Below are 24,230 nucleotides of genomic sequence, written 5' to 3' on the forward strand. Positions count from 1 at the left end.
CAGAGTACCCTTCGTCGTCCAGTACTTCCCCGGAGCGGAGAAGCTACGGCATCTTCTCCGGAGCCTTCAATATGTCATTGATGAAGACGAACATCTCGCCAAGGCCATCCCCACACCCCAACCTCTTGCCTTCAAACAACCGCACAACCTCAAACAGACCATTGTCCACAGCAAACTACCCAGCCTTCAGGAGAACAGTGACCACGACACCACACAACCCTGCCACAGCAACCTCTGCAAGATGTGCCGGATCATTGACACGGATGCCATCATCTCACGTGAGAACACCATTCACCAGGTACACAGTACTTTGTCTCCCTGTTACGCTGCAGGAAAGGATGTCCCGAGGCATGGTACATTGGGGAAACCATGCAGACGCTATGACAACAGATGAATGAACACCACTCGACAATCACCAGGCAAGAGTGTTCTCTTCCTGTTGGGGAACACTTCAGCGGTCACGGGCATTTGGCCTCTGATCTTCAGGTAAGCGTTTTCCAAGGCGGCCTTCACAACACACGACAGCGCAGAGTCGCTGAGCAGAGACTGATAGCCAAGTTCCGCACACATGAGGACGGCCTCAACCGGGATCTTGGGTTCATGTCACACTATCTGTAACCCCCACAACTTGCCTGGGCTTGCAAAATCTCACTAACTGTCCTGTCTGGAGACAATACACATCTCTTTAACCTGTGCTTAACCCTCTCTCCACTCACATTGTCTGTACCTTTAAGACTTGATTACCTGTAAAGACTCGCATTCCAACCATTATTTTGTAAATTGAGTTTGTGTCTTTATATGCCCTGTTTGTGAACAGAAATCCCCCTCACCTGACGAAGGAGCAGCGCTCCGAAAGCGAGTGGCTTTTGCTACCAAATAAACCTGTTGGACTTTAACCTGGTGTTGTGAGACTTCTTACTGTGTTTACCCCAGTCCAACGCCGGCATCTCCACATCATGTCCAAAAATGTGCAGGTTAGGTGGATTGGCCATGCTACATTGACACTTACTGTCCAAAGATAGAAACATAGAAAAACTACAGCACAAAACAGGCCCTTCGGCCCCACAAGTTGTGCCGAACATATCCCTACCTTTTCGGCCTACCTATAACCCTCCATCCTATTAAGTCCCATATACTCATCCAGGAGTCTCTTAAAAGACCCTATTGAGTTTGCCTCCACCTCCACTGACGGCAGGTTCGGTGGATTGGCCTGCTAACCTGTCCCTTAGTGTCCAAAGATGTGCAGGTTAGGTGGATTGGCCATGCTAAATTGTCCCTTAGTGTCTAAAGATGTGTAGGTTAGGTGGTTGGCCATGCTAAATTGCCCCTAAGTGTGTGTCGACGAAGTCATGAGGACTTCACTGGCACTTTATGACAAAATCTGGCTTTCTGGGCCATCTTCCAATTTCTTTGGCCAACCTCCCCACTCTCGTGCCTGTTGACATAAATCTTTTGCCATCTGCAGCTCCGCATTGGGCAGAATGGTGCCCGCAATAGATCTGCACCACTTGTAGAACACTAGCACAACCTGACAGTCCATTGAGTGAACCAAGTTGGCAGACGGGCACTCAGTAAAACCTAAGTACCCCAATGTGCCAACCAGTAGTACAGGGGTGTAGATGGAGAAAGAACGATTTTAGAAAGGGGAGGTGGATCCTCTCTCTGAGAACTGACACTAACCACTCCAAATGGAGTACCTCGCCTCATAATCTCTCTCTTTCTTTCTCTCCATCTCTCCCTCTCTCCCTCTCTCTCGCTCTCTCTCCCTCTCTCCCTCTCTCCCTCTCTCTCTCCCTCTCTCCCTCTCTCTCTCTCTCCCTCTCTCCCTCTCTCTCCCTCTCTCCCTCTCTCTCCCTCTCTCTCCCTCTCTCCCTCTCTCTCCCTCTCTCTCTCTCTCCCTCTCTCCCTCTCTCTCCCTCTCTCCCTCTCTCTCCCTCTCTCTCCCTCTCTCCCTCTCTCTCCCTCTCTCCCTCTCTCCCTCTCTCTCCCTCTCTCTCCCTCTCTCCCTCTCTCTCCCTCTCTCCCTCTCTCCCTCTCTCTCCCTCTCTCCCTCTCTCCCTCTCTCTCCCTATCTCCCTCTCTGAGAGCTGAATTAAACTGTCATTCGGCAGGTGGCAGGTACTCTCCCATTTGTCCCACTGTGTCCCCTGGGTCTTATACCCCTGGTGACATCTCAATATTTCCCACAATAGAATTGGTTCTCAGGTTACCAAAAACATCAATTTCAAATCTGATAGGTTGTTGGTATCTAAGTGCCTAATTTAAACTGATTGGCTAAAATTCAAAACAGCCTGTTATCTTGGCAACACTGCTGTTTGGTCGTTCATACAATGTTTCACATTGGATTCTCTGTGTACTTCCATTTTGTTTTAAACTCTAAGTACAGAACAAAAAAAAGGACACCCCCTTTTTAACAGACAATATTACAAACCCCAACTCCACAGCAACGACTACAACACTGATTTTAACAACAATGATGGCAATATGGGCTTTAAAAGGGTTATTCTGGCTGAGAGCGAAGCATGCTGGGATTTTTGGTCAACTTATAATTAAAACCAGATGCAGGTCATAATGTTACTCTGAGTCAGGGATCTGGCCTGAGAGCTGTGGTGCGAAGCTTCTTGAGTTAACCAAACATGAGAAGTTGTTTACTTTCAAGCAGACATGGTGCCATCGAATTTTATTGTCTTTATGTGAGGGACATGCCAGGTGAACTAGGCACAATGGCGTCGTTTACAAGTAGTTTCACTGGCTGCTCGAGCCGTGTGATTGGGTTCTGGTTACACAATTGGCTAGGAGGCATAGACTATTTTCTAAATGGGGAAATGTTTAGGAAATCAGAAACACAAAGGGACTTGGGAGTCCTTGTTCAAGATTCTCTTAAGGTTAACGTGCAGGTTCAGTCGGCAGTTAGGAAGGCAGATGCAATGTTAGCATTCATGTCGAGAGGGCTAGAATACAAGAGCAGGGATGTACTTCTGAGGCTGTATAAGGCTCTGGTCAGATCCCAGTTGGAGAATTGTGAGCAGTTTTGAGCCCCATATCGAAGGAAGGATGTGTTGGCCTTGGAAAGGGTCCAGAGGAGGTTCACAAGAATGATCCCCGGAATGAAGAACTTGTCGTATGAGGAACGGTTGAGGACTCTGGGTCTGTACTCGTTGGAGTTTAGAAGGATGAGGGGGGATCTTATTGAAACTTACAGGATACTGCGAGGCCTGGATAGAGTGGACGTGGAGAAGATGTTTCCACTAGTAGGAAAAACTAGAACCAGGGGGCACAACCTCAGGCTAAAGGGACGCTCCTTTAAAACAGAGATGAGGAGGAATTTCTTCAGCCAGAGAGTGGTGAATCTGTGGAACTCTTTGCCACAGAAGGCTGTGGAGGTCGGGTCATTGAGTGTCTTTAAGACAGAGATAGATAGGTTCTTGATTAATAAGGGGATCAGGGGTTATAGGGAAAGGCAGGAGAATGGGGATGAGAAAAATATCAGCCATGATTGAATGGTGGAGCAGACTCGATGGGCCGAGTGGCCTAATTCTGCTCTTATGTTTTATGGTCTTATGATCTTACGGAGAATCTTCTGGAAGCAAGTGAAGGAATTAGTAGATAAAAGACATGTGCAGTCCTGTGTTTGGCCAGGAGAACAGGAGGGGGGGGGGGGGGGGGGGTGCGATAAGATGGCCTGAAACTGCAGTGTAGCTAGAAGACCAGCTAAAAATTGGACAGGAGCAGGTCATTAGACAGGGGTGACACACTCAGCCTATTGTGTAGGTTCATTCACTTTGATGCAACTGATCTCCTTGTCTCTGCTGAGCTCAGTCCCATCGATTTTGTGACCCTATCCACAGCCAGTGACATTGGGGAACCACCTTGCCCACAGCTAACTGTGACCCCTTCTCTTCCAGTCGCATCGGATGCTACGTGACGATTTTTCAGAACATGTCTAACTTACGGGATATTTTCTACCAGGAGATGAGCAAGGTAAAAAAACAATGTCCGTGTCGCGTTCTCGGGACTGGTGAGGACGGTCAAACAATTAGGAACCGCAAAGGGGATTTTGGAGAGAGACAATGTGCAGCAATCCGATTTTTGTTTTATTTATTAGTGTCACAAGTAGGTTTACATTAACACTGCAATGAAGTTCCTGTGAAAATCCCCCAGTCGCCACACTCCGGGTACACTAAGGGAGAATTTAGCATGGCCAATGCATCTAACCTGCACATCTTTCTGACTGTGGGAGGAAACTGGAGCACCTGGAGGAAACCCATGCAGAGACGGGGAGAACGTGCAGACACTGCACAGACAGTGACCCAAGCCGGGAATCGAACCCGGGTCCCTGGTGCTGTGAGGCAGCAGTGCTAACCACTGTGCCACCGTGCCGATGTATCTAACCCCGCGCTGTACCTGTCCTGGGAGTGTTTGATGGGGACAGTGTAGAGGGAGCTTTACTCTGTATCTAACCCCGTGCAGTACCTGTCCTGGGAGTGTTTGATGGGGACAGTGTAGAGGGAGCTTTACTCTGTACCTAACCCCGTGCTGTACCTGTCCTGGGAGTGTTTAATGGGGGACAGTGTAGAGGGAGCTTTACTCTGTATCTAACCCCGTGCTGTACCTGTCCTGGGAGTGTTTGATGGGGACAGTGTAGAGGGAGCTTTACTCTGTATCTAACCCCGTGCTGTACCTGTCCTGGGAGTGTTTGATGGGGACAGTGTAGAGGGAGCTTTACTCTGTATCTAACCACGTGCTTTCCCTGTCTTGGGAGTGTTTGATGGGGACAGTGTGGAGGGAGCTTTACTCTGTATCTAACCCCGTGCAGTACCTGTCCTGGGAGTGTTTGATGGGGACAGTGTAGAGGGAGCTTTACTCTGTATCTAACCCCGTGCAGTACCTGTCCTGGGAGTGTTTGATGGGGACAGTGTAGAAGGAGCTTTACTCTGTATCTAACCCCGTGCTGTACCTGTCCTGGGAGTGTTTGATGGGGACAGTGTAGAGGGAGCTTTACTCTGTATCTAACCCCGTGCTGTCCCTGTCCTGGGAGTGTTTGATGGGGACAGTGTAGAGGGAGCTTTACTCTGTATCGAACCCCATGCTGTACCTGTCCTGGGAGTGTTTGATGGGGACAGTGTAGAGGGAGCTTTACTCTGTATCGAACCCCGTGCTGTCCCTGTCCTGGGAGTGTTTGATGGGGACAGTGTGGAGGGAGCTTTACTCTGTATCTAACCCCGTGCAGTACCTGTCCTGGGAGTGTTTGATGGGGACAGTGTAGAGGGAGCTTTACTCTGTATCTAACCCCGTGCAGTACCTGTCCTGGGAGTGTTTGATGGGGACAGTGTAGAAGGAGCTTTACTCTGTATCTAACCCCGTGCTGTACCTGTCCTGGGAGTGTTTGATGGGGACAGTGTAGAGGGAGCTTTACTCTGTATCTAACCCCGTGCTGTCCCTGTCCTGGGAGTGTTTGATGGGGACAGTGTAGAGGGAGCTTTACTCTGTATCGAACCCCATGCTGTACCTGTCCTGGGAGTGTTTGATGGGGACAGTGTAGAGGGAGCTTTACTCTGTATCGAACCCCGTGCTGTCCCTGTCCTGGGAGTGTTTGATGGGGACAGTGTAGAGGGAGCTTTACTCTGTATCTAACCCCGTGTTGTACCTGTCCTGGGAGTGTTTGATGGGGACAGTGTAGAGGGAGCTTTACTCTGTATCTAACCCCGTGCTGTACCTGTCCTGGGAGTGTTTGATGGGGACAGTGTAGAGGGAGCTTTACTCTGTATCTAACCCCGTGCTGTACCTGTCCTGGGAGTGTTTGATGGGGGACAGTGTAGAGGGAGCTTTACTCTGTATCTAACCCCGTGCTGTCCCTGTCCTGGGAGTGTTTGATGGGGACAGTGTAGAGGGAGCTTTACTCTGTATCTAACCCCGTGCTGTACCTGTCCTGGGAGTGTTTGACGGGGACAGTGTAGAGGGAGCTTTACTCTGTATCTAACCCCGTGCTGTACCTGTCCTGGGAGTGTTTGATGGGGACAGTGTAGAGGGAGCTTTACTCTGTATCTAACCCCATGCTGTACCTGTCCTGGGAGTGTTTGATGGGGGCGTTAAAAAGGAGGGAAAACAATACACTCAGGATGTTGGACAGCTGAAATACAAACAGAAAATGCTGGATATTCTCAGCAGGTCAGGCAGCATCAATGGAGGGAGAGAGAGAGAGAGAGAGAGCAAAGCTTTCTGATTCTGTCCTTTCCCCAGGGCTTTTCTTTCCTGTTTCCTCGCTTGCCGCTAATCGATCACTTCCTCAGAGGGTCTCTGTGTGTGGGCGCCGTGTTGTGTGTGAATTTCACTGCATGCTTGTGTCCTTGCAGCTGAACCAGGGCCTGTACTCTGTGATGACACGGCTGGAGAAACAGCATAGTACCAAGGTCTTCATCGTGAAGGGTGTTGCAAGGTACGTTTACACAATCCCAGCAAAGCACAGCCTCATTCTCCAGAAACAGCCCAGAGGGACCATTAATTGATTGATTTATTATTGTCACATGTATTGGGATACAGTGAAAAGTATTGTTTCTTACACACTATACAGACAAAGCATACCGTTCATAGAATCATAGAATCATAGAAACCCTACAGTGCAGAAGGAGGCCATTCGGCCCATCGAGTCTGCACCGACCACAATCCCACCCAGGCCCTACCCACACATATTTTACCCGCTAATCCCACTAACCTACGCATCTCAGGACTCTAAGGGGCAATTTTTAACCTGGCCAATCAACCTAACCCGCACATCTTTGGACTGTGGGAGAAGGAAAGGAGAAGGAAAGGAGAGAGTGCAGAATTTTTTTTAGTTTATTTATCAGTGTCACAAGTAGGCTTACATTAACACTGCAATGAAGTTACTGTGAAAATCCCCCAGTCACCACACTGCTGTTCGGGTACACTGAGGGAGAATTTAGCACGGCCAATCCACCTAACCAGCACGTCTTTCGGACTGTGGGAGAAAACCGGAGCACCCGGAGGAAACCCACGCAGACACGGGGAGAACGTGCAGACTCCACACAGACAGTGACCCAAGCCGGGAATTGAACCCGGGTCCGTGGCATTGTGAGGCAGCAGTGCCAACCACTGTGCCACCGTGCCGCCCATGTAGTGTTACAGTCACAGATTGGGTGTAGAGAAAGATCAGCATAATATATGGTAGGACCATACATTAAAAGTCTGACAGCAGCAGGGAAGAAACTGTTCTTGAGTCGGTTGGTACGTGACCTCAGACTTTTCTATCTTTTTCCTGACAGAAGAAGGTGGAAGAGAGAATGTCCGGGGTGCGTGGGGTCCTTAATTATGCTGGCTGCTTTGCCAAGGCAGCGGGAAGTGTAGACAGAGTCAATGGATGGGAGGCTGGTTTGCGTGATGGATTGGGCTACATTCACGACCTTTTGTAGTTCCTTGCGGTCTTGGGCAGAGCAGGAGCCATACCAAGCTGTGATACAACCAGAAAGAATGCTTTCTATGGTGCATCTGTAAAAGTTGGTGAGAGTCGTAGCGGACATACACAAACTGCCAAGGAATCCTCCTGAACAGTTGCCCAGCCGCACAATAACCCCAACGTCCACATCTGCTGGCTACCAGGTGGCAAATCCTGAGTGTATGGTGCAGCTGGTAATCTCCTCCCCCACTCATAGTGCGACCTGCAGTACCTTCCCCCACATTAACTGCATTTGAGTTAATGAACAAGTGAAATCTTCCAGTTAAATACTTCTCCCCCAATTGAAAATGTTTAACCCATTCTGGTGATAACCCACATTAGTAAATGGCGCCACTGGCCAACCCCAGCATTATCACTTAGAATTTGAATTCAATCAAAAACTGGAATTAAGTCTAATGGTAACCGTGAAACATTGCCAATTGTCATAAAAACCCATCTGGTTCACTAATGTCCTTTAGGGAAGGAAATCTGCCGTCCTTACCCGGTCTGGCCTACATGTGACTCCAGAGCCACAGCAATGTGGTTGACTCTCAACTGCCCTCTGAAATGTCCTAGTGAGACATTCAGTTCAATTAGAGATGGGCAATTAATTCCTACACACGGTGGCACGGTGGTTAGCACTGCTGCCTCACAGCGCCAGGGACCCGGGTTCAATTCCAGCCTCGGGTCATTGTCTGTGTGGGGTCTGCACATTCTCCCCGTGTCTGCGTGGGTTTCCTCCGGGTGCTCCAGTTTCCTCCCACACTCCGAAAAACGTGCAGATTAGGTGGATTGGCCGTGCTAAATTGCCCCTTAGTGTCCAAAGATGTGTAGGTTAGGTGGATTGGCCATGCTAAATTGCCCCTTAGTGTCCAAAGATGTGCAGGTTAGGTGGATTGGCCATGCTAAATTGTCCCTTAGAGTCCAAAGATGTGAATGTTAGGTGGATTGGCCATGCTAAATTGCCCCTTAGTGTCCAAAGACGTGTAGGTCAGGTGGATTGGCCATGCTAAATTGTCCCTTAGTGTCCAAAGATGTGTATGTTAGGTGGATTGGCCATGCTAAATTGCCCCTTAGTGTCCAAAGATGTGTATGTTAGGTGGATTGGCCATGCTAAATTGTCCCTTAGTGTCCAAAGATGTGCAGGTTAGGTGGATTGGCCATGCTAAATTGCTCCTTAATGTCCAAAGATGTTTAGGTTAGGTGGAATCGCCATGCTAAAATGCCCCTTAGTATCCAAAGATGTGTAGGTTAGGTGGATTGGCCATGCTAAAATGCCCCTTAGTATCCAAAGATGTGTAGGTTAGGTGGATTGGCCATGCTAAATTGCTCCTTAGTGTCCAACGATGTGCAGGTTAAGAGCATTAGCATGGTTAGTATGTGACCTATGGGGATAGCGCCTGGGTAAGATGCTCTTTTGGGCGTCAGTGCAAACTCGATGGGACGAACAGCCTGCTTCTGCCTTCGAGGGATTCTATGATACAATGTCCACAACCCATGAACACATCGAACTCAGTGGTACTGTTCTGATAGTTCTGCATCTGGTAGTTTTCCATTCTTTCGGATTTGGGTCTGCAAATTCTCTCCTCCCGATGTTTTTCCTCTTTTGAAGATGCCAGCTGGTTTAGGGTGAACTTGGTGCTTCACCAGAATGGCCCACTCACGGGATGACTTTCGCTTCTTCCAACATGTCCACGCTGATGTCATGTGATGTCAGCCAACATCCAATCAAACGCTTCGGGTATACTGAGGCCAATTCTCGTGTTATCACTGCTGTCCCATCTGACACTAAGGGGTAATTTAGCATGGCCAATCCACCTAACCGGCACATCTTTGGACACTAAGGGGCAATTTAGCACGGCCAATCCACCTAACCTGCACATCGTTGGACACTAAGGGGCAATTTACCATGGCCAATCCACCTAACTGGCACATCTTTGGACACTAAGGGGCAATTTAGCATGGCCAATCCACCTAACCTGCACATCGTTGGACACTAAGGGACAATTTAGCATGGCCAATACACCTAACCTACACATCTTTGGACACTAAGGGACAATTTACCATGGCCAATCCACCTAACCTACACATCGTTGGACACTTAGGGACAATTTAGCATGGCCAATCCATCCAACCTACACATCGTTGGACACTTAGGGACAATTTAGCATGGCCAATCCATCTAACCTTCACGTCTTTGGTCACTAAGGGACAATTTAGCATGGCCAATCCACCTAACATGCACATTGTTGGACACTAAGGGACAATTTAGCATGGCCAATCCACCTAACTTACACATCTTTGGACACTAAGGGGCAATTTAGCATGGCCAATCCACCTAACCGGCACATCTTTGGACACTAAGGGGCAATTTAGCATGGCCAATCCACCTAACCTGCACATCGTTGGACACTAAGGGACAATTTAGCATGGCCAATCCACCTAACCTGCACATCTTTGGACACTAAGGGACAATTTAGCATGGCCAATCCATCTAACCTATACATCGTTGGACACTAAGGGGCAATTTACCATGGCCAATCCACCTAACCCACAAATCTTTGGACACTAAGGGGCAATTTAGCATGGCCAATCCATCTAACTTGCACATCTTTGGATACTAAGGGGCAATTTAGCATGGCCAATCCACCTAACCTGCACATCTTTGGACACTAAGGGACAATTTAGCATGGCCAATCCAGCTAACCTACACATCTTTGGACAGTAAGCGGCAATTTAGCATGGCCAATCCACCTAACCTAACCTACACATCTTTGGACTGTGGGAGTGAAGCGGAGCACCCGGAGGAAACCCACGCGGACACGGGGAGAATGTGCAAACTCCACACAGACCCGAGGTTGGAATCGAACCCGGGTTGCTGGCGCTGTGAGGCGCTGTAATGCAGTGCTAACCACTGTGCCACCCAAAAACCGTTGAGTTCAGCTGATAAATGCAATCACAAGAGCCTGCCCATTTACTTTTAACACCACGAATAAAAATGTTTGTTGAAGAAGAAAAATTCATTGTATTACAGAGGTTAGAAAGATTCCAATACAAACCACAGGAAATGATTCAAATATACACTGTTCCTTTCATCCCATCCTTACAGACACAAAACCCCAGTGAAGATTTACCACCATCTGAACTCCAAGGCTTCTCGGTGGGGATGGCTGAGTTGCAAACGGTTTTGCTGATCTGAGCATTCACTCGGTGTGTTTGCCGCAGTTGGTATCTCTCCCTGAGCCACTCAAATAACTGCGATCTAAACCCCCTGTCAATTCAACTTCAGAACAGAAGTATGAGCTTCCTCAGTCCGATTCCCCATCAGTCTTGCAGGATTTCTTACTCCTGCCTTCACTCTCTCTGGTATCCGCTCCCTTACTGAACAGCTCTGCTGTCATTCCCTGTGTCTCCCTGGACCTCTGTCGCTCGGCAACAGCACAGTTTATTTTTACCTTGTGTTTTTTTCCCTCCCTATATTCACTCGACCGCAAAGCCCTTTGTCACCCATATCTTCATTTCAGGGGTCGTAAAACCTCATTAAAAATGCACGTATACAAATCAGGCCTCCAGACCTCTTGGCACCAAGCTCTAAATGAAACTAGAACCAAGTTGCAGTTTCTTAATGCAGAAACGCCAAATATAAATTGAGCTTACAGTTATAAATGGTTCTGACCAACAGCGTGAGGTGCCTGTGTGTTCTTTTCTGTTACAGCAACCGGCGTTCGCTGATTATCTCCTCGCCAGTGAATCCTGCAAGTCGGCTTTCAACTTCTTCGGAGAGCAGTCTTGAACAGTCGTCAGTGGCTGCCGCCGTATCGAAGGAAGAGGCGTTACCCCTTGCGACGCCACCCTCTGCAGAAGTCGCAACTCCACAAACTCCAGCATCGGATGAAGCAGCCATCGAAACGACCCAACCTTGCCAAGAGACGCGCCCGGCTGCCACGTCAGCGGCCAGCGGAGTTCCGAAACCTCTTCCGCGCTTGTCATTGAGTAAGATCGAGCTCCTTGATCTGCCTTCTTCTGAAACGCAAACCCCCTCGGAGGAAGCGCTGGCTGATGCTCCAATGGCTTCGCCTCGCGAAGTTCGGGCCTCCGCTCACGTCGCGAATCCAAACTCTTCGGAATATTCGAGGATAGAGTGCTCTGGGGAAACGGTGGACGCCCCTCCACCCAAAGCACCGAGACGTGAATCTTCTTCGGAATCCACATTGCCTGGATTGTCCAGTGATGATTCCGTCCATCCATCCGACCCCGATGACTGTCATTCGGGAATATCGTCTCCCAACACCTCGCCAACACTTGAGAGCTCGCCCACAGTTCCTGTTGATGTGACCGAAAAAGCCAACTCAACCCTTGAAGATGTTGCTTCTTTGCATTCTTTGGCCACTCAAGATGCTGTGGGCCTAGCAACAGATCCGTGTCCAACCACGTCGACGGGGGAAACACCTCTGGTGTCGAGCTCTGAATCCCCCAAAGCCTCACAACCCGAGCTTGAAGCCCCAGTGTGTGCTGAGGTCTTAGCTTCCCCTGGAGACCAGGCACCTCATGACGTTAGCCCAGCAGTGCTACAAGCCTCAGAGGGAGAAGCCGAAGTCCAGGTTGCCACAGATGCCTCGCCTCTCTTGGAAGATCAGCCGTCTCCTGGAATTCCCGAGACTCAATCTGAAACCCAGGCCTCGGTTGAGGCCTCATCTTCCTCGGAGGACGAAACGGCAAACGCCGTGGCTATCCCAACTGATCCTACAGCCCAGGAAGGGTCACAGCCAAGTGTTGGAGCTTGTGTTGAGGGACTAACATCGCCTGGTGCTCAGAGCGAAGAACCCATCCCGACACTCTCTCACTCAGAGAAAACCTTGACCCCAACAGCAAATGGCTGCCCGGCTGCACTGCAAACTTGCGAAACTGCCCTGACCTCTGACCCACTGCCGTCCGTCACTTCTCCACAGCCGGCAACTCAGGTAACGTGGAGAGAGAGTTAGACAACTACAGGAATTGATTAGATTTTGATTTGCTTTGATTTATTATTGTGTTGGGATACAGTGAAAAGTATTGTTTCTTGCGCGCTGTACAGACAAAGCATACCGTTCATAGAGTACATAGGAGAGAAGGAAAGGAGAGAGTGCAGAATATAGTGTTACAGTTACAGCTAGGGTGTAGAGAAAGATCAACTTAATATTTGATTTGATTTATTATTGTCACATGTATTGGGATACAGTGAAAAGTATTGTTTCTTGCGCGCTATACAGACAAAGCATACTGTTCATAGAGTACATAGGGGAGAAGGAAAGGAGAGGGTGCAGAATATAGTGTTACAGTCATAGCTAGGGTGTAGAGAAAGATCAACTTAATATGAGATAGGTCCATTCAAAAGTCTGACAGCAGCAGGGAAGAAGCTGTTCTTGAGTCGGTTGGTACGTGACCTCAGACTTTTGTATCTTTTTCCCGACGGAAGAAGGTGGAAGAGAGAATGTCTGGGTTGCGTGGGATCCTTGATTATGCTGGCTGCTTTTCGAAGGTGGGAAGTGTAGACAGAGTCAATGGATGGGAGGCTGGTTTGCGTGATGGATTGGGCTACATTCACGACCCTTTGTAGTTTCTTGCGGTCTTGGGCAGAGCAGGAGCCATACCAAGCTGTGATACAACCAGAAAGGATGCTTTCTGTGGGGCATCTGTAAAAGTTGGTGAGAGTCGTAGCTGACATGCCAAATTTCCTTAGTCTTCTGAGAAAGTAGAGGCGTTGGTGGGCTTTCTTAACTATAGTGTCAGCATGGGGTGATCCTAAAAACTTGAAGCTCTCGACCATTTCTATTTTATCCCTGTTGATGTAGACTGGGGCATGTTCTTCTTTACGCTTCCTGAAGTCGATGACAATCTCCTTCGTTTTGTTGACATTGAGGGAGAGATTATTGTTGCCGCACCAGTTCACCAGATTCTTTATCGAAGACAAAACATGTGATCATCTCTGGTACGTTGCCAGTGCCACGTGATAGCGAGTTGAGGAACAGGGAGAGAGTGCAGTTAAACATGTGGTTGCAGGGATGGTGTAGGAGGGAGGGTTTCAGATACGTGGATAATTGGAACACATTCTGGGGAAGGTGGGACCTGTACAAACAGGACGGGGTGCACCTGAACCAGAGGGGCACCAATATCCTGGGAGGGAAATTTGATACGGCTCTTCAGGGGAGTTTAAACTAATTTGTCAGGGGGGTGGGAAAAGGGGTTGTAGTCCAGAAGTCAGTGAGGGTGGTGAGGTATTGGGGAAGGTATCAAGGTCAAGGGTGGGTACCGGTAGTCAGGAAGGTGGGTTGAAGTGTGTCTACTTCAATGCAAGGAGCATCCGGAACAAGGTAGATGAACTTGGGGCGTGGATTGGTACTTGGGACTAAGATGTTGTGGCCATTACGGAGACATGGGTAGAACAAGGACAGGAATGGTTGTTGGACGTTCCGGGGTATAGATGTTTCAGTAAGTGCAGGGAAGCTGGTAAAAGAGGTGGAGGAGTAACATTGTTAATCAAGGATAGTTTAACGGCTGCGGAAAGGCAGTTCGAGGGGGATCTGCCTGCTGAGGTAATATGGGCTGAAGTTAGAAATAGGAAAGGAGCGGTCACGTTGTTAGGAGTTTACTATAGGCCCCCAAATAGTAATAGAGATGTGGAGGAAGAAATTGCTAAGCAGATTATGGATATGTGTGGGGGTCACAGGGTAGTTGTCATGGGGGACTTTAACTTTCCAAATATTGATTGGAACCTTTGTAGGTCGGATAGTTCGGATGGGGCAGTTTTTGTGCAGTGTGTGCAGGAGGGTTTCCTGACACAATATGTGGATAGGCCGACAAGAGGTGGGGCCACATTGGATTTGGTACTGGAAAATGAACCGGGCCAAGTGTTAGATTTGGTTGTGGGAGAGCACTTTGGAGATAGTGACCACAATTTGGTGTCTTTTGTTATTGCAATGGAGAGGGATAGGGCCGTACGTCAGGGCAAGGTTTATAATTGGGTTCGTGGTGGGAGATATAGGAAGGATATCAGAGGTAGGTTCTTTACTCAGAGAGTGGTTGGGGTGTGGAATGGACTGCCTGCAGTGATAGTGGAGTCAGACACTTTAGGAACATTTAAGCGGTTATTGGAAAGGCACATGGAGCACACCAGGATGATAGGGAGTGGGATAGCTTGATCTTGGTTTCAGATAAAGCTCGGCACAACATCGTGGGCCGAAGGGCCTGTTCTGTGCTGTACTGTTCTATGTTCTATGTTCTATTCCTGTACTCTGTCTCGTCATTGTTTGAGATCCGACCCACTACGGTGGTGTCATCAACAAACTTGAAAATCGAGTTGGAGGGGAATTTGGCCGCACAGTCAGAGGTGTATAAGGAGTATAGTAGGGGGCTGAGAACACAGCCTTGTGGGGCACTGGTGTTGAGGATGATCGTGGAGGAGGTGTTGTTGACTGCCCTCACTGACCGGAATCTGGCCGGAATAAATTTCAGGAACTGCTCGCAGTCTTCGCTCATTCCTGACCCGGGGCCGGAAGACAACCAGTGCTTGCTGATTTGAACAGAAAAATGTTGATACACGTGTCACTGTGTCGAGAAGCCCCACACTGAGAATGACTGCGAATGTCTCTGTTATATGGCCATCTTTATGGGACCTCCAGCAGGTTAAACCGTATCGAGCACACTCATATTCTAAACAGCTCAGAAATGACCATATTCCAGTCGGAAATATGTCTGACCTCTTCTCGCACTTTGCAAATCAAGTTGACAATGACATTTCCTCTGAGGCTGTTTATTTGAACTTTCAGGAAGCCTCCGTCACTTCAATTTCCATTTTCCCTTTTGTTTAAACTCCCTCCCAGACCTCCTCTCTTCAATTGCCACGATTGGGATCTTACCGGACATTCTCGCCGGCGGGATTTTCCAGTCCCGCCGCGGTGAGCAGAGAATTGGCTCAGCGCCAAATTCTCCATCTCTGCTGGCAGCGGCGGCAGGGCTGGGGGGAGGGGTGGAGGGAACAAGCCAGAGACTTCCAGCCCATGTCTCCTTTTATTTCTCCCCTCTCAGGTACTCTGCCCCCCCCAAATCCCGACCCTCCATCCCTCAGCACTCCTCCACCTCCCTACCCTTGCGGACAGCTTCTGTTGTGACGGCTACAGGGGATCGTCAATGGATCTCCCCGTGGGCCTCACGGAGTACGAGCTCCCGGATTGAGCGAGCGGAGATTTGCCGGAGAGGGAAAGAGCAGCGCGGGGTCAAATACCAGCTACCACCACTCAGGCCAGCAGTCAAAGGACTCCTGGACTTTATGTGTACGCTGTAGCTGCTTAGCACCATTTCAAGCACATTTTAAGCAGACGGAAGACTGGCCTCAGTAAGATTATTTGAGCATCCCTTGGCATCGTTTGATGTGCGTATCACCAGCACAGTGGTTAGCACTGCTGCCTCACAGCGCCAGGGACCCGGGTTTGATTCCCGGCTTGGGTCACTGTCTGTGTGGAGTCTGCACGTTCTCCCCATGTCTGTATGGGTTTCCTCCGGGTGCTCCAGTTTCCTCCCACAGTCTGAAAGATGTGCTGGTTAGGTGGATTGGCCATGCTAAATTGTCCCTTAGTGTCCAAAGATGTGTAGGTTAGGTGGATTGGCCATGCTAAATTGTCCCTTAGTGTCCAAAGATGTGTAGGTTCAGTTGATTGGCCATGCTAAATTGCCCCTTAGTGTCCAAAGATGTGTAGGTTCGATGGATTGGCCATGCTAAATTGCCCCTTAGTGTCCAAAGATATGTAGGTTAGATGGATTGGCCATGCTAAATTGCCCCTTAGTGCCCAACGATGTGTAGGTTAGGTGGATTGGCCATGCTAAATTGTCCCTTAGTATCCAAAGATGTGCAGGTTAGGTGGATTGGCCATGCTAAATTGCCCCTTAGTGTCCAAAGATGTGCAGGTTCGGTAGATTGGCCATGCTAAATTGCCCCTTAGTGTCCAAAGATGTGTAGGTTAGGTGGATTGGCCATGCTAAATTGTCCCTTAGTGTCCAAAGATATGTAGGTTAGATGGATTGGCCATGCTAAATTGCCCCTTAGTGTCCAAAGATGTGTAGGTTCAGTTGATTGGCCATGCTAAATTGCCCCTTAGTGTCCAAAGATGTGTAGGTTCGATGGATTGGCCATGCTAAATTGCCCCTTAGTGTCCAAAGATATGTAGGTTAGATGGATTGGCCATGCTAAATTGCCCCTTAGTGTCCAAAGATATGTAGGTTAGATGGATTGGCCATGCTAAATTGCCCCTTAGTGCCCAACGATGTGTAGGTTAGGTGGATTGGCCATGCTAAATTGTCCCTTAGTGTCCAAAGATGTGCAGGTTAGGTGGATTGGCCATGCTAAATTGCCCCTTAGTGTCCAAAGATATGTCGGTTAGATGGATTGGCCATGCTAAATTGTCCCTTAGTGTCCAAAGATGTGTAGGTTAGGTGGATTGGCCATGCTAAATTGCCCCTTCGTGTCCAAAGATGCATTGGTTAGGTGGATTTGCCATGCTAAATTGCCCCTTAGTGCCCAACGATGTGCAGGTTAGGGGGATTGGCCATGCTAAATTGCCCCTTAGTGTCCAAAGATGTGCAGGTTAGGTGGATTGACTATGGGAAATGTGTGGAGTTACTGGGATAGGGCGGGGGAGAGGAGTTGGATTAGATAGTCTGTCAGAGAGTCAGTGCAGAACCGATGGGCCTAATAGCCTCTTCGCCAATAAATCCTCACTTACTTTCCTGACTGCAACCCACCTTCTCAAACTCCTCCACCCTCCTCCCCCCAATACCTCACCTCCAAGGATAAGTGCGAGGAACTCATAGACTTCTTTAGTCAATAAGATCGAGACAATTTGCTCTACCTACTCTCTTACGGCCCCCCCTTTCCACAAGCCCCACAATCCCACTCCACTTTTCAATGTATTTTACAGTCTGGAGTTATGGAGTCCAGAACCACCTGTTTAATGGTATACAGCTCTTCAAGACAGTTGAAGCTCCAACAGTCTCTCCGTCATGTGTCTGACCAGATGTCTCTCCGGTTCTTACTGTCAGTCATTAGTGCGTTTTGGAAGGATTTGCAGACTGACACTCATAGAAACATAGACAATAGAAGCAGGAGTCCATTCGGCCCATCGAGCCTGCTCCACCATTCATTTTGATCATGGCTGATTATCCAATTCAATATCCTGATCCCCCCTCCCCACCCCCCCAAATCCCTTGAACCCTTTAGCCCCAAGAGCGATATCTTACAGAATCCCTACAGTGCAGAAGGAGACCATTCAGGCCATCAAGTCTGCACCAAGCACAATCCCACCCAGGCCCTATACCCATAACCCCATGCATGTACCCTAGCCAGACACCGTGACAATAAGGGACAGTTTTAGCATGGCCAATCCACCTAACCCGCACATCTTTAGCCTGTGGGAGGAAACCGGAGCACCCGGAGGAAACCCACGCAGACACGGGGAGAATGAATCTTATTTTTATTTATTTATTGGTCACAAGTAGGCTGATATTAACACCGCAGTGAAGTTATTGTGATGGGGCGGCACGGTGGCACAGTGGTTAGCACTGCTGCCTCACAACGCCAGGGACCCGGGTTCAATTCCCAGCATGGGTCACTGTCTGTGTGGAGTTTGCACATTCTCCCCATGTCTGCGTGGGTTTCCTCCGGGTGCTCCGGTTTCCTCCCACAGCCCAAAGATGTGCTTGTTAGATGGATTGGCCACGCTAAATTCTCCCTCAGTGAACAGGAGTGTGGCGACGAGGGGATTTTCACAGTAACTTCATCGCGGTGTTAATGTAAGCCGACTTGTAACACTAATTTCTTCTCTAAATCACGCAATGTTTGGGTCTCAACTACTTTCTATGGAAGTGAATTCCACACATTCACCATCCTCTGGGTGAAGAAATGTCTCCTCACCTCACTCGACATGCTTGGTCGAATTATGAGCGCAACTTCCTTGACTGTCAACTCCTGGGGTGGGACTCAAACCCGGAGCTTCTGGCTCAGAGGCCAGAGTCGCTAACCCCACTGCGCCCACAAGACCTCCAAGGGTTCTCTCGGACCTGACCAGCAAGAATACATGCGCCAACAATGAAGCCTGCCATTGGATGTACCACTTCGAGCTAGAATGCATGCTAGAAATGACAATTAATGCAATGACATTTATCCTGCAGGATACCAGGGACGAGCACGAGTTGGAAAACAGCAGTAATATTGCTCATGAAAGGGAAAATACATCCCCAACTTCTGCGGATAGTGAAGCAATGGCATTGGGTGAAAGTCAAACCACCCAGGGCTCACCGTGTGAAGAAATGCCAACTGGATTCATGTATAAGGTACCAGACCACAGTATTATCATGGGGGAGGACGATGGCCTAGTGGCATTATCGCTATTAATCCAGAAACTCAGCTAATGTTCTGGGGACCCGGGTTCAAATCCCACCACGGCAGCTGGCGGGATTTGAATTCAATAAAAAATAATTACATATCAGTTTATCACTGGGGAGGTGATGGCCTAGTGGTATTATCGCTAGATGATGATTCCAGAAACTCAGCTAATGTTCTGGGGACCCGGGTTCGAATCCCACCAAGGCAGCTGGTGGATTTGAATTCAATAAAAAATATCTGGAATTAAGAATCTAATAATGACCATGAAACCATTGTCGGAAAAACCCATCTGGGTCACTAATGTCCTTTAGGGAAGGAAATCTGCCGTCCTTACCCGGTCTGGCCTACATGTGACTCCAGATCCACAGCAATGTGGTTAACAATGTGAGTTGCCCTCGGGCAACTAGGGATGGGCAATAAATGCTGACCAGTCAGTGACGCCCATGTCCCACGAATGAATAAAAAAAATCATGGCATTCTGTCTTCTAGTCCTCACAGCTGATTCCTTCACCTTGCAATTGGGTGACATAAGCAGACTGGTATTTATTACACATCCCTGCTTAAGAGCCAACCACATAAGATGAAATGAATCGGATGGGCGGCACGGTGGCACAGTGGTCAGCACTGCTGCCTCACAGCGCCAGGGACACGGGTTCGATTTCAGCCTTGGGTGTCTGTCTGTGCAAAGACTACACGTTCTCCCATGTCTGCATGGGATTCCTTCGGGTGTGTCGGTTCCCTCCCACAGCCCAAAGATGTGTGGGTTAGGTGGATTGGCCATGCTAAATTGTCCCTTAGTGTCCAAAGATGTGCAGGTTAGGTGGATTGGCCATGCTAAATTGTCCCTTAGTGTCCAAAGATGTGTAGGTTAGGTGGATTGGCCATGCTAAATTGTCCCTTAGTGTCCAAAGATATGTAGGTTAGATGGATTGGCCATGCTAAATTGCCCCTTAGTGTCCAAAGATGTGTAGGTTCAGTTGATTGGCCATGCTAAATTGCCCCTTAGTGTCCAAAGATGTGTAGGTTCGATGGATTGGCCATGCTAAATTGCCCCTTAGTGTCCAAAGATATGTAGGTTAGATGGATTGGCCATGCTAAATTGCCCCTTAGTGTCCAAAGATATGTAGGTTAGATGGATTGGCCATGCTAAATTGCCCCTTAGTGCCCAACGATGTGTAGGTTAGGTGGATTGGCCATGCTAAATTGTCCCTTAGTGTCCAAAGATGTGCAGGTTAGGTGGATTTGCCATGCTAAATTGCCCCTTAGTGCCCAACGATGTGCAGGTTAGGGGGATTGGCCATGCTAAATTGCCCCTTAGTGTCCAAAGATGTGCAGGTTAGGTGGATTGACTATGGGAAATGTGTGGAGTTACTGGGATAGGGCGGGGGAGAGGAGTTGGATTAGATAGTCTGTCAGAGAGTCAGTGCAGAACCGATGGGCCTAATAGCCTCTTCGCCAATAAATCCTCACTTACTTTCCTGACTGCAACCCACCTTCTCAAACTCCTCCACCCTCCTCCCCCCAATACCTCACCTCCAAGGATAAGTGCGAGGAACTCATAGACTTCTTTAGTCAATAAGATCGAGACAATTTGCTCTACCTACTCTCTTACGGCCCCCCCTTTCCACAAGCCCCACAATCCCACTCCACTTTTCAATGTATTTTACAGTCTGGAGTTATGGAGTCCAGAACCACCTGTTTAATGGTATACAGCTCTTCAAGACAGTTGAAGCTCCAACAGTCTCTCCGTCATGTGTCTGACCAGATGTCTCTCCGGTTCTTACTGTCAGTCATTAGTGCGTTTTGGAAGGATTTGCAGACTGACACTCATAGAAACATAGACAATAGAAGCAGGAGTCCATTCGGCCCATCGAGCCTGCTCCACCATTCATTTTGATCATGGCTGATTATCCAATTCAATATCCTGATTCCCCCTCCCCACCCCCCCAAATCCCTTGAACCCTTTAGCCCCAAGAGCGATATCTTATAGAATCCCTACAGTGCAGAAGGAGACCATTCAGGCCATCAAGTCTGCACCAAGCACAATCCCACCCAGGCCCTATCCCCATAACCCCATGCATGTACCCTAGCCAGACACCGTGACAATAAGGGACAGTTTTAGCATGGCCAATCCACCTAACCCGCACATCTTTAGACTGTGGGAGGAAACCGGAGCACCCGGAGGAAACCCACGCAGACACGGGGAGAATGAATCTTATTTTTATTTATTTATTGGTCACAAGTAGGCTGACATTAACACCGCAGTGAAGTTATTGTGATGGGGCGGCACGGTGGCACAGTGGTTAGCACTGCTGCCTCGCAGCGCCAGGGACCCGGGTTCAATTCCCAGCATGGGTCACTGTCTGTGTGGAGTTTGCACATTCTCCTCGTGTCTGCGTGGGTTTCCTCCGGGTGCTCCGGTTTCCTCCCACAGCCCAAAGATGTGCGGGTTAGATGGATTGGCCGTGCTAAATTCTCCCTCAGTGAACAGGAGTGTGGCGACGAGGGGATTTTCACAGTAACTTCATCGCGGTGTTAATGTAAGCCGACTTGTAACACTAATTTCTTCTCTAAATCACGCAATGTTTGGGTCTCAACTACTTTCTATGGAAGTGAATTCCACACATTCACCATCCTCTGGGTGAAGAAATTTCTCCTCACCTCACTCGACATGCTTGGTCGAATTATGAGCGCAACTTCCTTGACTGTCAACTCCTGGGGTGGGACTCAAACCCGGAGCTTCTGGCTCAGAGGCCAGAGTCGCTAACCCCACTGCGCCCACAAGACCTCCAAGGGTTCTCTCGGACCTGACCAGCAAGAATACATACGCCAACAATGAAGCCTGCCATTGGATGTACCACTTCGAGCTAGAATGCATGCTAGAAATGACAATTAATGCAATGACATTTATCCTGCAGGATACCAGGGACGAGCACGAGTTGGAAAACAGCAGTAATATTGCTCATGAAAGGGAAAATACATCCCCAACTTCTGCGGATAGTGAAGCAATGGCATTGGGTGAAAGTCAAACCACCCAGGGCTCACCGTGTGAAGAAATGCCAACTGGATTCATGTATAAGGTACCAGACCACAGTATTATCATGGGGGAGGACGATGGCCTAGTGGCATTATCGCTATTAATCCAGAAATTCAGCTAATGTTCTGGGGACCCGGGTTCAAATCCCACCACGGCAGCTGGCGGGATTTGAATTCAATAAAAAATAATTACATATCAGTTTATCACTGGGGAGGTGATGGCCTAGTGGTATTATCGCTAGATGATGATTCCAGAAACTCAGCTAATGTTCTGGGGACCCGGGTTCGAATCCCACCAAGGCAGCTGGTGGATTTGAATTCAATAAAAAATATCTGGAATTAAGAATCTAATAATGACCATGAAACCATTGTCGGAAAAACCCATCTGGTTCACTAATGTCCCTTTAGGGAAGGAAATCTGCCGTCCTTACCCGGTCTGGCCTACATGTGACTCCAGATCCACAGCAATGTGGTTAACAATGTGAGTTGCCCTCGGGCAACTAGGGATGGGCAATAAATGTTGGCCAGTCAGTGACGCCCATGTCCCACGAATGAATAAAAAAAATCAGGCCATTCTGTCTTCTAGTCCTCACAGCTGATTCCTTCACCTTGCAATTGGGTGACATAAGCAGACTGGTATTTATTACACATCCCTGCTTAAGAGCCAACCACATAAGATGAAATGAATCGGATGGGCGGCACGGTGGCACAGTGGTCAGCACTGCTGCCTCACAGCGCCAGGGACCCGGGTTCGATTTCAGCCTTGGGTGTCTGTCTGTGCGAAGACTGCACGTTCTCCCATGTCTGCATGGGATTCCTTCGGGTGTGTCGGTTCCCTCCCACAGCCCAAAGATGTGTGGGTTAGGTGGATTGGCCATGCTAAATTGTCCCTTAGTGTCCAAAGATGTGCAGGTTAGGTGGATTGGCCGTGCTAAATTGTCCCTTAGTGTCCAAAGATGTGCAGGTTAGGTGGATTGGCCATGCTAAATTGTCCCTTAGTGTCCAAAGATGTGTAGGTTAGGTGTATTGGCCATGCTAAATTGCCCCTTCGTGTCCAAAGATGCATTGGTTAGGTGGATTTGCCATGCTAAATTGCCCCTTAGTGCCCAACGATGTGCAGGTTAGGGGGATTGGCCATGCTAAATTGCCCCTTAGTGTCCAAAGATGTGCAGGTTAGGTGGATTGACTATGGGAAATGTGTGGAGTTACTGGGATAGGGCGGGGGAGAGGAGTTGGATTAGATAGTCTGTCAGAGAGTCAGTGCAGAACCGATGGGCCTAATAGCCTCTTCGCCAATAAATCCTCACTTACTTTCCTGACTGCAACCCACCTTCTCAAACTCCTCCACCCTCCTCCCCCCAATACCTCACCTCCAAGGATAAGTGCGAGGAACTCATAGACTTCTTTAGTCAATAAGATCGAGACAATTTGCTCTACCTACTCTCTTACGGCCCCCCCTTTCCACAAGCCCCACAATCCCACTCCACTTTTCAATGTATTTTACAGTCTGGAGTTATGGAGTCCAGAACCACCTGTTTAATGGTATACAGCTCTTCAAGACAGTTGAAGCTCCAACAGTCTCTCCGTCATGTGTCTGACCAGATGTCTCTCCGGTTCTTACTGTCAGTCATTAGTGCGTTTTGGAAGGATTTGCAGACTGACACTCATAGAAACATAGACAATAGAAGCAGGAGTCCATTCGGCCCATCGAGCCTGCTCCACCATTCATTTTGATCATGGCTGATTATCCAATTCAATATCCTGATCCCCCCTCCCCACCCCCCCAAATCCCTTGAACGCTTTAGCCCCAAGAGCGATATCTTATAGAATCCCTACAGTGCAGAAGGAGACCATTCAGGCCATCAAGTCTGCACCAAGCACAATCCCACCCAGGCCCTATCCCCATAACCCCATGCATGTACCCTAGCCAGACACCGTGACAATAAGGGACAGTTTTAGCATGGCCAATCCACCTAACCCGCACATCTTTAGACTGTGGGAGGAAACCGGAGCACCCGGAGGAAACCCACGCAGACACGGGGAGAATGAATCTTATTTTTATTTATTTATTGGTCACAAGTAGGCTGACATTAACACCGCAGTGAAGTTATTGTGATGGGGCGGCACGGTGGCACAGTGGTTAGCACTGCTGCCTCGCAGCGCCAGGGACCCGGGTTCAATTCCCAGCATGGGTCACAGTCTGTGTGGAGTTTGCACATTCTCCTCGTGTCTGCGTGGGTTTCCTCCGGGTGCTCCGGTTTCCTCCCACAGCCCAAAGATGTGCTTGTTAGATGGATTGGCCACGCTAAATTCTCCCTCAGTGAACAGGAG

The 24,230-nt window shown here is 48.8% G+C and overlaps 1 protein-coding gene across 2 annotated transcripts in view; it reads left to right on the forward strand.

Annotated features, from left to right (window-relative positions):
• The window catches only part of LOC144481880 (uncharacterized), a 103,889-nt gene that overhangs the window by 63,861 nt on the left and 15,798 nt on the right, over positions 1-24,230 (forward strand). For both annotated transcript variants that reach the window (XM_078201029.1, XM_078201030.1), the window contains 5 exons: positions 3,906-3,981; positions 6,354-6,436; positions 11,166-12,411; positions 18,650-18,811; positions 21,782-21,943. In XM_078201029.1, coding sequence (XP_078057155.1) covers positions 3,906-3,981; positions 6,354-6,436; positions 11,166-12,411; positions 18,650-18,811; positions 21,782-21,943 — 1,729 coding nt within the window. The remainder of the gene's footprint in view (positions 1-3,905; positions 3,982-6,353; positions 6,437-11,165; positions 12,412-18,649; positions 18,812-21,781; positions 21,944-24,230) is intronic.

The sequence above is a fragment of the Mustelus asterias genome, chromosome X (genome assembly GCF_964213995.1).
Source record: "Mustelus asterias chromosome X, sMusAst1.hap1.1, whole genome shotgun sequence".
NCBI classification, from domain to species: domain Eukaryota; kingdom Metazoa; phylum Chordata; class Chondrichthyes; order Carcharhiniformes; family Triakidae; genus Mustelus; species Mustelus asterias.